Source organism: Protomyctophum bolini (genome assembly GCF_963924005.1).
Source record: "Protomyctophum bolini genome assembly, chromosome: 22".
Taxonomy (NCBI): Eukaryota; Metazoa; Chordata; class Actinopteri; order Myctophiformes; family Myctophidae; genus Protomyctophum; species Protomyctophum bolini.
In genome coordinates, this window is record NC_137883.1 from 10,188,801 (window position 1) to 10,206,108 (window position 17,308).

Consider the following 17,308-nt stretch of genomic DNA (forward strand, 5'->3'; position numbering starts at 1 on the left):
GGGGACCCCAGGGGTCCTTGAGGGTGTACCAGGGGGTGCATGTTTACTGTAAATCGCTCTGGATTAAGAGCGTCTGCTAAATGCCTAAATTGTAAACTGTAATTGGTCCCCAACAAAATGATGCAATATTGCAGCAAAATCAGGTGAACCCTATATCAGCTATTAAATTTGCTATTTGAATAGCCGATCTTGAGAGGTAGTAGTAGTATCCTACAGCTGCTATTTTTACACAAATACATTATTTGAAACATTTTAACAACACACTCAGGTCTAATGGTCCCTTAAAAATGATGTTCAGATGGGGGTCCAGCTGGGGCTAAATACATTCAGTCCTTCCTTGGCATGAAAAAGTGTGAGAACCTGGTCTGAGTGGTCTAACAGCAGCAGTGATTTCAGGAAAAAGAAATCACCTCAAGCCGTGAATGATTGGACTTGGAGAGCCTCTCTCTCCGCCTGCGCGGTGTCCCCAGATTGGCAGTTTTTGTGCCGTGCGTGTTCGTGTTCGCCTCTCCAAATCCAGACTAGAGCGCTCTCTTTCTTCATGCACACACTGGCTGCTGCTGCCTGCTTGCCTAGTGCCTATACCTACCCCAGTATCTCACTGGCCGGGACAAAAGCGACACCGATGAATGATCTCTTCATTACTGCGTTTCATGCCGCTGACGACCCATCGCTACTGTCGATTATGTTTGTGATGTTTGTTTAGGATATCGCGTTCCTTTATTTTTTATTTCCTTTGGGTTTTTTTGATGAGCCATGCGGGGTCGATGGAGTTGTATTCGGGTATTCGGGGCATCGTGGACGTGGTTTTGGAGTCTAGCTGTCCTCGGAGCGTGGTGCATCCCCGCAAATCAAGGTAAAGCAGACAGACCTGTATAGTATCCGTTATACTACAAGGGTCACCCTCTTTTCTATACAAAGCTCACAACGCGAGCGACACTCTCGAGGGTTGTGAGCTTTGTAAAGAAAAGACCTGATACTTTCGGCGAGCGACACGGAATGACTACTTAACCGGGATTACTCTCGCACTGTCGCACATCAAGTAGTAGAGACTACACACGTGTGAATGACAGCTATAGGGGGGCTTTTCTTTTTGTGGTGGATGGGGTTCGATCCCGTTTTGGCACGTTCAAGTGCAAGTCTGGAAGGGGGATTGGCCGACGGCGTTTAACAGCGCTGTTGTCGACATTAAGACATTATTCTAGCACATAATTAACGATGACAGCTGTAAACTGTTTGTCTGATTGACCGTTTCTGTGTCCCAGGATACAGAGTACAGACTAACAATAAAACAAATTAACCTTTGTACAGTCAGTGCCATGTAACGATTTCAGCAAACGCTAGAGTTTCGCCACTTCTTTGAAACACGATTCAAGCCTGGTTAAAATAGTTGGCATTATTTGATAATACAATCTAACCATGAAATAAGTAAATAACTCATCCTACATTTTCATTGGTTGCATTGCTTTTCTCAGCATTATAGTTGTGTAGGTTATTACCAAATTGTGTTGTTGGGAAAAAATAAATGAAACAATCTCTGTGACTACATAGATCAATAGTGAAAATTCTTGGACATTCTTGTTTTTAATGTAACAATTACAGCCTATACTCCATGACCTGCTGTGCCTAAATGTGTTTTGTCACCATGCATCTCTGATAATAAAACACACCACAGGAACACAGTAATCTATATCCCACGCTGACGGGAGGAAGCGCTTTATTCCCACAGCTATTGTCCCTGGAAGCAACAGCATTGAAATGGCCTGAAATGAATGCATTGTTCAAGGCTCTACTATCCGTGCAAGGACGACACACATCACCTTGTGGTTAACCGTTATCATAACATGGCAGATTTATTATTTGACAACGTACGTGTTCACATTATTGTTCACTTTAGCGCATAGGATTGATCTGGCTGCACCATCAAATCCTAATTAAGTGTTCCATTTTACTCTGAGACTGTACAAATGTAACCAAATGGACCCATGGTTACTTTTGGTTAACATTTTTGTACACAGTCTCATTTACAAATGAAACACTGCTAAATAAACACTGATGATTTCAATGTGTACTAGCCATTCAGTCTTCTTGGGGAAAGAGATTGTGCATGATATTGCAGCACTCATATCTGAAGGACTTTAGGTCATCATAATTGCAGAGAAAAAAAGACTGAAAATCTGTGCCAGTTTACCAAGCCTGTGCGCACACCATCATTAAGTGAAAACTCTAGCAGCATAATACAGCACCAAATCTCCTAATGACTTTAGGTCAGTAGTACAATGCCAAATGATTTAACAAAGCCAGTCACACCAGTAACAACCACTGAAACATTTTTTAAATGATCCTTAGAAATGTAATGTGCTGTACAGCAAACCTGCATGGACTGAAGTACGCTGATGGTTGGTCCTCAGACGGAAAGTCTCTACTGTAGCCTACTATGTCTAGACTAGAGGGTAATTAGTGCACACACACGCACTCTGGGAGAATGATGTCTTGGGAAACGATCACTTTTAAGGTGACAGTATTGATGGAAGTTGTGCCTCTTAAAAGACGAGACTTAAAAGACGAGCTCCTTTTGGGCTGCCTCTGTGCAGCTGATGCGAGTTGGACAGTGAATGTTTAAAAGTGGAAATCTCCCAAATGTCTACCACAAAGACAGAACACCCGCTTGGGCAGGGAAGATATTGCGCTTTGGGCAATAACCACTCTGTTCTTATCTGAACACTCAACACGGGAAAGGTTTCTCAGTGGAAGAGCATGGAGACCACCTCCATCCACTGCAGATGTAGCCTGCTAGTACTATTGTGTAGAACTATATCTATTGTACACTGGCGTTCTGACTTGGAGCTTGAACTCTGAGAGAGCACAAAGGTAACCACACTACAGGTCTGTTTGGTTTTGGTTAACATTTGACCCTACGGGTCATAGTTACAAATGGATAAATTAACCCTGCAGATTTTGCTGTATAGCCACCTAATGTGGCCACCTAACAGGGCTTCTTCTGGACATGCAATTTTGAACCGTTTCATGACTTCTCTAGGTCTTGTGTTAATTCTGTCCTATAGCCCACATTTGGCATTACCACAGCAATAGAAATAGGAGAATGATATATCGATGCAACTTCCATAGCCTCTGGCTGCGGCCTCCCATGGCTTAAAAAGGTGATTTGCATTTAAATTGAAATAAAATTATAGAGGGTATGAGCGTGACATCATCATACCCGGAACGCCTACTGAGTGGCTTTTTTTTGCTTTCTGGCATTGATGGCCCAAAGCCCATACATCCAAATGGAAAAGTCCTATCTTATTGCATTAAACAACATTGAACTCACTTTGTCACTGACTTTATGCATGCTCACACCCTCTATTTATATGGTATATATCTATAAATGCAGTTGCACCATGTCTCTGTACGTATGTATGTCTGTACGTATGTATGTAAAAGTTCGACACACGCATTCCACACCCTCACAGGGAGTGCAGTGCCCGGTGTCGAGTCGGTTGGACCCACTGTTGTCCAGAACCACCACAAAAGGCCCCTGCCCAGGCTCCATATATACACTATGGACTGGAGCTGGCCTGTTCTGACATCACAACACTCCATATTTGGCCATGCCGGACACAGAACTCCGTATAGGAATAAAGGGACACAGAGAGACGGATACAGACACCTCCATATATGGGCATAAAAGGGACACAGACAGATGGGTGGAATAGGTACTCTGACATGACATGGGTACAACGGGTATTGCATAGCTGGGTGGGGAATGGATCTCCAACTTCAATTGTTACCGACTCGGTGCTCTACAGCCGGGCACCAGTCTATTATAAATTCGGCCCCCAGGCCCCCCACTTTGATAACCACTGTCGTGGACGTGCAGTACACACCTCATTCAACAACACACACTGGCCATGCAGGGAGCCTTTGTTAACAAAAGAGAGCCTAATCACTGTGTAGCACTCAGAACTGTGGGGGAGAGTGAAGGCCCAGATTAAAGTAACCATTATTGAATAGTCTCTTACTGTGCTATGATATGTCTAATAGCGCACTTCTGCAGTTTGCTTGAGACATCCTCGAGGAACCACAGGGGACTTTAGCCCTCGCTGCAAAATTGTGTCAACCTCTTAAATTCCATTTTCATACTGCACAGTGCACACAAACTATTTAGCCTGATACTCGGCCTACATTTCGTTTCAACGTACATTAGAAACGCATGTTTGTTTTTTCTTGAAAAAGAACAGTTTTAGACATACATGGTATCCCCCCCCGACAGTAACAATATGAGAGCATACTGTCTTTTGCGTCTTATTTATTTTGTGTCTTTTGTTATATTGGCAAACTTGATTTATGCTACTGTTCCTGACTTCACTGTAGAATCCTGAGTCTATACATTAGTAACACAATGGAGCCATAATTTGGATACATTTATGCACTCTTAGAGTTGAATTAACAGCCAGGAGTTCCAGGGTGAAATGAGTTGAGAACCAGTGTGTTGTGTTCATATAGTACTAAATCTTCATTGATCCCACGAGGGAAGTGCTGTCCTGGCTGGCAGTACTGCAGTATATGTATATTTAGTACATTCTTCTATTTGTTAGTACTTGTCTTTGAAATCTGTGCCACTACACAGTGTGGCCTGGTGTCTCACGGCAGGAGGCACACTGTAAGTCCTCCGTTTTCATTTAACTCCGAGCGTAAAAATGGACCAGGCGCTCCATTTGGGGAACAGTGCACAGCAGACCGTAAGCAGTGACTGTGACAATTAATGGCATCAACATGGGGAGTTCTTGACCCGTGTGTGTGTGTGTGTGTGTGTGTGTGGTTTTCCTAAGCTCCAACAGAAGCATGAAAATGAAAGCATGTGGGGGACAGAAATATGAAATCCACAGCCAAAGAATTGTCTCGTATTATTCATTTATAAGTAGGATTGTAAAATCAATTTAACTTTAGACACGGTGTAGGAACACTGCCTTTGAATGCAATGGTCTGTTTTTACTGCTACATAGTTAAAGGAGCACTTCGCCGATTCTCAACCTTCATATAATTGGTCCTCAGACTCTTCACTGCTGTACATGTCCAATTGTCCATGTCATTGGTATGTAGGGATGGACAAATATCATATCACGGTTCTTTTTCAAGCAGTGTCACAATCCACGCAGTGGCGTTTCCAGGAATTACATTTTGGGCAGGCAAGAATTATATTTTGGGCAGGCAAGATGTGTTAATTGTCGTCGTCCCCCACGCACAATCAGTAGCACTAACGGTTTTCAAAGAGATAATATACCTGCCAGACATATATGGTTGATTGAGGGTCGCGCTCTATGCGCAATGGCCAGTCCGCTGTCCACTATAGTTCTCAGGCCTTGTTTTTGTCCTTGGTGTATGGATGTGGACAGGCGAGGCCTGTCCTCGCCTTATTGTAGATACGCCACTGGATCCACAATCTTATCAGTATTATTTTTCAAGTTACTCTACCTAGTGGCGGCTTCTGATTTTTCTCCACAGGGGGGCGCTATGTTATATGTACATAATCATTTTATAATAAAATGATTAAGTTTTCTACGCGAGGTTAATAATAAAATATTGCTGTAGTCTTTTAGATGATCCACTGCAATAACAACAAAAAGTTGGTTTTATAAGTTAGCATTGAGTGACTTGATTACTACTAGTTAACCAAGCCTAAAAGCCTTCTGGACCGTCGGTGTCATAACAGCTCTTTGAAAATGACCGTATAATATAAGCCACGGATATCCCCCAATCCAGGAGTAATTAAGGATAAATGACAATTCAGGGGCACCACGGGAGATGGGATTCAGGAGACTCCTTCCGGATTCAGGAGGGTTGACAGCCCTGCCTTATATTCCCTTCCTTATATTTCTGTGTGATGTCTTGTGATGTGATCAGTTTGACCACTGACCAGGTCCTCTTTAGATCCTCTGAGTCTGCACTGTTCTTCTCTCATATGCAGTTTTCTCAACTGAGTTGTTACTCACTAGTTGGTGTTACTATTATATTTGCTCATTAATTTATATAGTCTGGTGAGGCTGCAGACTTCATTTCTCATTTTTATTCAGGTCAGTGGGTGGTGGTCCAGCGCCACCTATGGACGGGACGCCACTGTCTCTACCGCTAGCTGTAGCCTGAGCCCTGTATTTGCAATCCCATAGTTGGAACGGTGGGGCGTTGCTATACTGTAGGAACCGGACCAAAGTCAAACACTTCCGTAGGCCTCAACCATTATATAGATGGAGTATAAGTTGGCCGTTGGGGTACATATACGGACCTGGGATATGACGCCACCTAGCGTCGACGTCCGTACATATACGGACTTGGGGGGAAAAAAGAGTTAACAGTACAACCACCTACAAGGTAACAAAAACCAAATGAAAAAGGAGAAACGGACCATTTAGAGTTTAGACCAAAATACTATTTCGAACAGGTTTAATGAACTCTGCAATTAATCTCTGTATTAACAATTCAACAGGAATTTTGACATGGTTCCCTCAGTGTATCACAATCTATGATCTCTCATATCATGGAGACATTGTATCATCGCAGCGATATTTGTCACCATATCGCCCAGCCCTATTGCTAAGCATGGTTTCTGAACACATGAGGCCACCCCTGAGACACAGAAACGGTATAATGAGCATTTGTAAGGACAAAATGATATGAAGATAAGGTTGAAAATGGGTGACCTGCTCCTTTAACAGAAAAATGTAGGGCCCCCAAACCTTTGACATTTCAGTGTCAACATATTCTAATTGTATTTCTGCTGCTGACAAAGGGCTGTTGGAGGAAATTCTGTGCCACTAATTCATTGCCCTCCAGCAAATCAATTCCCATTTTAATTGATCAATCTGTGAGCATCAACAGCTTGATGCTGTGCCAAATGTCATGCATCTCAATTAGGGCTTGCTAGTGTCTCCCATCAGTAAAGATCACACCATAATGTGAAGTGAGTGAGTGGTGGCTTTGGAGTCAAGCACAGTCGACCTCTGGGTGTAACGCAAAAAATGTAACAAATAAAATAAAATTATGAAAAGACAATCAAATTATAAAAATAAAAAAAAGACATTAGTGATGCACAAAAAACTCTGCTTCCCAATTCCCATCATGCCCCTTCGGGGGGGGGGGGGGTGCCTGGGCCAGCAGAGCACACAAGGGAGTTTAAAACCTGACAGTTTGGTTGCTGATAATAATTTAGTTTTGACAAATCCCACTTCAGAGAGAGAGAGAGACGCAGTTTGTGCAAGCCCATGTTTGATCAGAGGAAAGGAGACATTAAGAGTCACTGTCGGAGGACCTACAAAGAAAATGTGTGATAGAACATTTCCTCGTTGCTTTCATCAGTAGCAGGCTGGAAAAACCTCTTAGGCAAGATTATATTAGTAATGCATCATGTGTTAGAACATTAATTCATCACAGCCACTGGTCAAATGATAGTTTATGCAACAGTTGTTGAAATTTTGCCAGGCAATGGAGGCCACTGTTTGATTTGATCACTTGATCATCATGCTAACAAAAAGGATTTGGAACAGTGTACTTCCTAAGAGATTAGCCATAGCCGTAGCCACTTTAGTTATGAAGATTTATAGCAATACACTGGGGCAGGTTATTAAATCAACAGTATAACTGACACTTGTAAACAACAGTCATCACAAACCATAAAGGAGAGTGTTTCTATACTTTAAACCACCCTTTGTAGAACAGACCTGAGTTATAACCATACTTGGACACCAATTCTCTTCGCCAAAAAGTAGCAGTGAGCTTGTAGATTGGCTGCCTTTGGCAAGGTTCACCCCAGAATAGTCACATAGGTGTTCAAATTATTAAAGGTTTGACATTGAGGATTATGTCTGATTTAAGCCACTTTTTTTCACAGTTAATGATAATGAGAATGGAGATTGTAACCTTGTTTAAAAGGGGTTTGATGTTAACTGATAGACTGAGAGAGTTAACCTACCCTTCATGATCTAGTTCAGCATCACTTATCTGTTCTTTATGGCCTAATTAGATGTCTAATCACCTCCTAAGGACATCTTTTATTAATGTCTGTAGAGCAGACCAGGAGAAGAGCAGCCGTGTGTGTGTGTGTGTGTGTGTGTGTGTGTGTGTGTGTGTGTGTGTGTGTGTGTGTGTGTGTGTGTGTGTGTGTGTGTGTGTGTGTGTGTGTGTGTGTGTGTGTGTGTGTGTGTGTGTGTGTGTGTGTGTGTGTGTGTGTGTGCACATGTTCACCCTAATAAGTTGTGTACTTGCATGTGTCAATGCATGCATTGGAGCTGTGTGGTGTGTGTGTGACATGCATAGCATCTGTGTCACTCAGCCAGTGCTTCAATTGCATTCTTCTCACTGCAGTGCAGAGAGACAGTAATGCAAGTACTGTAAAATACAACTAAATAATCATGTCCAATTGATTCCATTTGAACTCTCTTAAGAGGATTTTACTTTGTGGCTGTCTGGCTGTCTGTGACTGAGACTGTGTGCTTGGCTATTGACAAAATGGGAGAAGTTGATAATGTGTATCGTCATCACGTATTTTACAACACAGGTAATCAGGGTTCAAATGGTACCAAGAGTATTGTAAACAACAGCTGGTGTGCTTGGATATCAATGACGTTTATGAGGTTCTTTGGTCTTCTGTGGTTGATTAGCCAAATGGTTTGTACACATTGTTTTAATTGGGACTATGGTTGCGAAATGTGCGCTCGGATCTCAGAAAAACTGATTTCCTGGAATTTACAACGACCAATGGAATTGTAAACTGGTTCATATATTTTTGAAGCAGAGCATGTGAACAAACCTCATTCTAACAGGACTTGCGTATAGCAAAAAGCAAAACATGGTTTTAGTTCATCATAAATTACATTACTGTGTATATTGTGGACCTTTGTTTGAGTATAGCAGACCAAAACAAGATCTTGAAACTGGGAAAGTGTCATTTTTGATGTTAGCGTTGCATATTTAAAAAATAGCAAATGTACAAGCCCACAACGCCTCACTTTGTGCCATGCTGCAAACTTGTACATCTGCTATTTTAGAAAAATCTTGAAAGCGTGGTTTACAGTATAATGTATACTATAATACGTTTTTGTGTTACCACAAAATAATGAGCCAAAACAATTGTTCTGTATGTTTCCACAGTGAACCTACTGGATTCTCGCTCTGTGGCCGGAGACCTGGGCTGGGTCGCGTACCCAAGGAATGGGGTGAGTCTCTCTTGTTCCTCGTCCTATACTTCAGACCACACGTTTGCACTAGCAGAGTATACGGGCCAGGGGCACGGCGGTGCATGGGGTGAAGTTCCTGCCCACCACCGTGGAGCGAGCAGGTGGTGGGCGTTGATTTGATTCCACCGCGGTGCCTCGGGGCTGGCTGGGTGCTCCAGCAGACACAATTGGCCCGTGTTCACGGGTGGGCAGGAGCCAGCAGGGGAAGAAGGTGACTCCTAGAGGTTGGTCAGGGCCAGGTTATTTATTTATTTATTTACGTGCTAAAAGTAAAGTGTGTGTGAAGTACTTTATGTAGGTAGTTGTACAATTCTGCTTTGATAAATGTAACTTGTGGGTAGCCTATATAGAGTTGCGTCATGATGATAATGATATAATGTTGACGGTATTCAACAACTCACACGCATGTGTGTGTGTGTGTGTGTCCACCTGCAATAGGAGTCTTTTATATGCTATTATAATTCCTCGCTGTCTTTTCTTGCCGCTGCAAGGTCAAACATGAGCCTGAAAACCAATAATATTTACTCTGCTGTACTTCATACTGTATAAAGTATAAAGACCGTAACGATCTTGAATGTTGAGTCTCCGTTTTCCAGCAAGGTAATAAAGAGGTGATGAGATGAAGGGCAGGGAGACGAGAGGGTGAGTGGGGGTGGGGGGGAGAGGAGAGCAGATGGGGTAGATGCAGAAAGGAGAATAAAGGGCAGGCGAGGAGGAGAGAAGAGGAGTGCAGCAGCGTGGCGGCGAAAAGGTTGGAGAGGAGGCGGGAGAGGAAAGGAAAGGACACTTGAGACAGGAAGAAAGGGGGCAGCCAAGACAGGAGAGGAGTGGAAGGGTTACGCTTAATTTATCCTCCGCTTTACGGCAGGGTCGTGTGCCGAAAATAATATGATATATATATATATATGTACAGTACGACCTCAGAACTACAACCACCTCTGCTGCCGTTTTCCAGAGACTGAAGAGTGGATGGAATGACCTTATTGAGATGTGTGACATTACACCCTGAAAAAAAGGAAAAAAAAACCCTCCTCCTCTCCAGTCCTCTCCGTTCCAGGCCAAAGTTCACTTCCATTTCCCCGAACCTCCAGGTTGTTATTAGCAGGCAAATTGAATTCATGAATAAGACATTGGTATTCACCCTGGAATATCTTATGCTCAAGACGTGAATTGAATTTCCACTTAAAACGTATTCCCCGTGCGATGGCTAATTAGGGAATCATTATCCAGAATTGGAATAATGGAGGTTGTTCACACCATCGAATGTGCATTTTGTTGATGAAAAGGGTCATATGTAATTATGTATATACTGTACACCCTTTTGTGCGTGGGGAGGATGTCACACACACACACACACACACACACACACACACACACACACACACAGTCGGGTGCACCCACACACAGATACGCAAAATAATTAGTTAGCCGCTTCTCCGTCATCCCTAGGTCCTGTTTTCTAACTTTGTCTTTCCCCATCTTTCTCCCCATCTTCCAGTGTCTCTGTAGCTACAGAAAGAGAGAGAGAGAGCAAAATAAATTGTAATTCCCTTTTCATTCCCCCTTGGGTCATAACAACTTACAAGTCCTCTGTTTTTAAATGGAGAATTAATTTGCCTTTTTCCTATCCAACAATCTCCCATACTATTCCTGTTGCTGAACCCAACACACATCCTATATTATACGCGCTCAAACAATATGGCTGACCACAGCGGTTTTCAACGACACCCCTGTGTAGCGCTGTCACGGCCCGTTCTCCGTGTGTGTGTGTGTGTGTGTGTGTAGACACCGGAGAGATGGTGCTGACGGAAGCAGCCCTATACAATCATATTAATGAAGACATGATTTGTGTGTGTGTGTGTGTGTGTGTGTGTGTGTGTGTGTGTGTGTGTGTGTGTGTGTGTGTGTGTGTGTGTGTGTGTGTGTGTGTGTGTGTGTGTGTGTGTGTGTGTGTGTGTGTGTGTGTGTGTGTGTGTGTGTGTGTGTGTGTGTGTGTGTGTGTGTGTGTGTGTGTGTGTGTGTGTGTGTGTGTGTGTGTGTGTGTGTGTGTGTGTGTGTGTGTGTGTGTGTGTGTGTGTGTGTGCGCGTGCGCGCTATACATCACATCTGCATGCTGTATGCGTCTGGAAGCATGGTGGATGGACGGATTCAGGGAGGGATGAAACATGGTGGGGAAATAAGAAAATCACCATCCCAGCAGAAACGGATCATATATGGATCTGATAACACACCGTTATCATCTAGTAATGTTTTATTCAGCTATAGTAGAGAATGACGTGTGTGTGTGGGGGGGGGGGGGGGGGGATCTGATTAATAACCCATTTAGGCCTAAGGCCGATTCTAAAAACGCCTCTAAATCCTGACCTAAGGTTTCTGAAAAACTTCAAATATTTATATAGCAGCATCAAAAAATTTACATTTTTGAATACTGTACATACTGTACAGAACCCAAATATGGGTGCCCGGCCTGAGGGGGTAAGATACCAATAGGGGTTCCCGCCCAGAATGGGATAAATATGTTTTCATTGTGTCTGACAGTGAAAGCAGACGAAATACATTAAATCTGTCGGTTTTTCTATTATAATTTTAGGGGTCCAACCATTGTTGATGATTGTTATGTTTAACATAAGACAGGGCTGCACAGTGCACACATGTAGCAAACTGGCAACGGGTGTATGGACTTGTGTGTTCTGTCCATGTTCACATGATGACAGACATGCTGAAACAAACACACACACCCTCACACAGTCGCTCTTGGCAGTATAAGCGACGCTCTGACGCTAAATAAGACATTGAGGAAACACAGAAGCTCTTTTTAGGATCATGTTCCAGATGGTTTGTTTCATCTCTCGTTTTCCACCCGGCATCCCCATTCCTCAACTCACTTCTTGTCTCATCTTCTCTGCTCTTATGTTTTCTCTTCTCTTCTCTTCTCTTCTCTTCTCTTCTCTTCTCTTCTCTTCTCTTCTCTTCTCTTCTCTTCTCTTGTTTGTTTTTCTCCGTTTCTTTCCCAGGATTCAGGTTTAGTTTTTCCTTCCTGTTTTACAATACAGAACTTCCCCATTTGCCCGACACACTTGACTTGAGAATCCCAGCTGACTTCCGTCTCACCATGCAGTCCAATGTGATGATCATGCTGTATTTGACGTGTGATTTGTCATACCTAAGCACATGTCATGATATTTATCGTTATTGATATAAGGTCTTCTGGTTATGGTGACATTTATTTGTCTTCATATCCACCAGCCCTATCTCTTATCATTTCCCCCATCACTCTCTGTCACCCCCCATTCTCTCAGTCTTTTTTATGCACCCCGTGGAGTTCAACAGAGTGTCATAAACACACATCTGGGGAAAATGTAAACCCGTTATAGATTAGAGGGGAGGGAGGATTATGTGCTTCGTTACATGAATGTATGCTTTTGCAACTACTACTGCCTTGGCCAAAAAATCTCCCAGAAACTATAACTGGAGTATGTTTGGGAATTCTGCTGAAATTACTGTTATACGTTTTACATTGTTTTATTTTTTGTGTGCAAATATCTTAATTTAAACCTCTAGAGCAGTCATTTCAAACTTCTTTCACACAATACACACTTACACAGGATGGAAACAGGAGGATTTCACTGTGTAAGACACATTTTATGTCCAGTAAAATGTAGAGCAGTGTTTTTGGAGTTTATAGCTACTGTAGCTGGACAGGTGCGTTGGTGGAATATACACGTACACAGATCAAAGGATTCAAAACATTGGCATATAGTGTACATTCTACTTCATAAGAAACTATTAACATTACTTTGTCTCTTTGACTAGTAAAAAGAAGGAACAGCATAGTGGTACAGTATATGGAGCAGTGCACATAAAAATAAAATGAGAATTATTATATATATTTCTTTCTTTGTAAGATTGATTTTGGGGCTTTTATGCCTTTATTGATAGGACAATAGACTGACAGGAAATGCGGAGAGAGATTTGGAGTGACACGCAGCAATCAGGATTTGAACCTGCGACATGCTGTCTGGCTGGCATAATTGCAGCCTAGGGTGCTCAGACCACCACAGCGGTTGGCCCGGGCCCAAAACACAGTATTTACAGTGTGTTTACATATGAGTGCCACCTGCCAGTGCCACTCACATATGCTTTGTAAGTATGCCCACAAGCGGTGGACATACCGGTACAGTGCCATATCCAGGACAAACTACAAAGGGCCATGTGCATATACTGCTGTTGTTGTTGGCCACACCACCAGTGGTGTTAAAAGTAACTAAGTACATTTACTCAAGTACTGTACTTAAGTACAATTTTGAGGTACTCTTACTTTTTCTGGAGTATTTCCAATTTGCAATACTAGTAATTAAGTGAAAAATATTGTGGACGACCGTCGAGCCGATTCTACTCTGTGGCTCCAAGACACTTTCAAATGAATTAGAGAAACGGCTGGATGGCACTTATATCCATCTGTCTTCTAATGAGAAAATCTCTCTTGGAAGAGCCACCCATCGACTTCTCTAATATTCGGCAACCTTCCCCGTGTTTCTTCACTGGTCCGATCCAGAAGAACACAGTTTCCCGGCCACTGCTACAGAGCTGATCATGAGGTTGTATACTATCTTCCCTTCTTCCCTGGAATCCTGCCTCAAAGCAGACCAGAGGTAGAAAACTGTAGTTCCCCGATGTCATCGCCAGGGATACGCATGCGGGAAAGTCTGGCATGGCTTTGTGAAATCCATGATCTCGACCGTGGTCGCAAAAATTTGAAAATAAGAGCAGATCTACTAAGCTGACTTACAGAGAGTTTTTCTATACATTTTTAACTTGAACTTTGAACTTGCACAATGAGTTTTTTTACTTTTGGTACTTTGAAGTACATTTTGATGCCTATACTTTTGTACTTTTACTCAAGTACATTTTTAATTCTGGATTTTTACTTGTAACAGAGTACAGTACATTTACATTTACTTGGGTAAAACATGTGAGTACTTTTTCCCACCACTGTGCCGTGGGCTTTAACGTATCCGTGCCCGTTTCCGCTGAACATCTGTACACGCTGGCAAAGCACGGCATGCATTTCCATTTTCATTTTGTCATGCTTGGATACGGTGAAAGGGTGCTGGCATGGCACACACAATCATATCTCATACCGGGGCTGCTGCTGTACAGGTACAGCGGAGTTCTTTCGCCGTTGAGAAATAGTGTGCTTGTAATCGTTTTATTGTCAAAGTGATGTATCGCACACCACGGTAAAATCTAGAGTGTTAAACCACTTTCAACCTCCCCTGTTCTGGATTATAGGCAAACATTTTTCCAAAATATGAAAAAGAAATTGCAGATCATTGTGTAATTAACGTGCAATTTGACTGTAAAGCACCTACCAGAGTGGTGGGACTGTTGAAATGAGTTACTGTCTCCCGTTCCTTTTGTACTGAAACATGAAGCCCAGATGGGCAACTCGTCTGTTGAGTACACCAGACAGATTTTATCTCCATTTGCGAGTGCGGGACATTTCTCTTCTTGAGTTACGATGAAATACAAACAGACTTGACAACGAACAATTAAGCCTTCAAGTCACTGATGAGAACAGTTCAAATGCATCTACATTCATTACTGGCTCATACCATTTCATTTAGGGGTCTTTTAATTTACAGTTGCATTCAATTTATGTACAAAATGTTTCCATCAGAGATGTATAAAGGAAATCTATAACTATCTCTGTGTGCACACAAACTAATGACAAACTAAGCATTATTAGCTTAGTAGTCAACACTTAAGTTTTAATTAAGTAATACAGTATGTAGCAGCAGGGGTCTATGTTATACTTTAGATTTTTAGATGGCTTTTGGTTTCTTTACTCTGCACTTATTGGTCATAAACAAATCTAAATCACAACCAAGATAGCCATACCAACATACTGGGCAACTTAATGTATTGACATTTGTGTGTGAGTGCACACAGCTGCCGTGTGTGTGCGTGCGTGAGTGCGCGTGCGCACTTGTTAGCCTAGGAGAAACAGCAGGCTTCCTGTGACCTCTAGAACACCTCTCCTCTCCTTCCCATCTGCTTTGAAGTGGAGAAGAGAAAATCACTGCTGAGGGCAAGAAGAGAGGTTGTGCGTGTGTGTGTGTGTGTGTGTGTGTGTGTGTGTGTGTGTGTGTGTGTGTGTGTGTGTGTGTGTGTGTGTGTGTGTGTGTGTGTGTGTGTGTGTGTGTGTGTGTGTGTGTGTGTGTGTGTGTGTGTGTGTGTGTGTGTGTGTGTGTGTGTGTGTGTGTGTGTGTGTGTGTGTGTGTGTGTGTGTGTGTGTGTGCGTGTGAGTGTGTGAGAGCATCACAGAGGGTGAGAGGTGTACAGTAGAAGGTGAGACACAAAGACAGGGAGGGCAGTTGTAAAGTTGGAGAGACGAGACAGAAAACACAGGGGAGAGAAGAGGCCATTAGAGATTGGCTAGATGTGTTTGAGGGTGGAAACTTTGCCTTTGAAGATGTCAAAAAACGGCACGGTGTACGGCAGGTTTGTCCCCATTGGGAGAGAGATTGTCTTTCAGAGATATCATTACGTTAATTGTTATTGCTTGTTATACTGTTAATGCTTTGGTAACTAACACAGCACATTGGTGGATACATGGTCCTAATCGTGATAAAATAAAATCACTAAAGTGCATTAAGCCCTAAAACCCTGAGGTTAACCACAACCAAACGTGACAACATATCTGTAATGAAACAATGGAATGGATGTGCTATCACATTTGCAGGACTGTGCTTTTTGTGGGAGAACCCATATTGCGTGTATTGCAGCCTTTAGTACTTATAGAAGTTAAGTTATTCTTATTAGAACATTATTGAAGTCGGCTGTGAAGGTGCCTTGAAATATGAAGGCTTCAAAAAGCCAATACAATACAAGAAAATGACATTGTGAAACGTCTTTATCGATGGAAAATGCTCCTCGCTGATATTGAATGATTGGTCTGATTTGCAGTAGATTGCACTAGATGATATGAGGGACGAGGAAGAGGAGGGGAAGTATTGGAGCAATAAGTGTAAAAATAGTGCGTGAGGGGTAGAATAGTGAGCAAGAGGGAGATAAGCAGGGTAACAAAATGAAATGACGATTAGAGATAAATCAGTGGAGAATGAAGGATTAGATATAACATGAGATGTTCAAACAATATTGATCTGTCAGGGGAAATGTGATCATTATGGAAAGAATTATGGGACAATAAAATACACATCCTCAGCAGAACAAAAATGTGCAATAATGCATCACATAGTCTCTTTTGATAATACAAAGCTTGGGGGCACCTGTAGCGGACCGGTTAGTGTGTCGACCACATAATGGTCATAATTCAATTCCGGGAGAAAACCTGCATTGCATTTCATTCATCCTCTGCCCTTGGTTTCCTGTCCAGTCTATAAATAAAAATATAAATAAAAATGAGAGGTCTAAATAACACAAGATGGGGTCTAATAACGGTGTGGCTTCCCTGTTTTCCACCATGAAAAACACGAGAATATCTAAAGAATATCTTCACAGTAAGCGCAGTGCACAGTAACGTCCAGAGAGTTTGTTTAGTTGTAGAAATGGACCCTCGCGCTGAATTCATGCCAGCAACTGCAGTGATTCCTATCGTTCCGTTTTATTGCGAAACGGCAAGCCGGCCGAACAGAGACTGAATGCTCATGTCTGGCAGCTTATTTGTAAATGACCTATACGTTTTTAGGTAAGAAATACTGTAGGCCAGATCCATTTTGTTACATTCGTAAACTCTTAGATAAAGCCCCTCAACTGTACCCCGAGTTGAAATAAAGGTTACGATGACGATGATGATGAAGTAACAGTGAAGATTTTACTCTATCTGAAAACAGCTGGGAGAAAAGAGTAAAGCAAAGCAAAGAGAAAGGGATGAAGGAAAGATGGCAGAACAGAGCATGATGGAGAGGAGCAGAGAGGATGCGCTCTGTATGGGTACCATGACGGTCAGTGGTAATGGGCTGTAATGACATGTCATAGAGAGCTTTATAGACGTTGGTGTTGAGAAGACTCTCTGGAGTCGGACAATCACACACACGCGACACACACACACGCGA

The 17,308-nt window shown here is 42.5% G+C and overlaps 1 protein-coding gene across 1 annotated transcript in view; it reads left to right on the top strand.

Moving 5' to 3' along the window:
* The first annotated feature begins 556 nt into the window (after window positions 1–556).
* The window catches only part of epha5 (EPH receptor A5), a 99,339-nt gene continuing 82,587 nt past the window's right edge, over window positions 557–17,308 (top strand). The window contains exons 1-2 of the mRNA XM_080756551.1: window positions 557–856; window positions 9,145–9,209. Of these exons, the coding sequence (XP_080612677.1) occupies window positions 757–856; window positions 9,145–9,209 (165 nt within the window). The 5' untranslated portion in view covers window positions 557–756. The remainder of the gene's footprint in view (window positions 857–9,144; window positions 9,210–17,308) is intronic.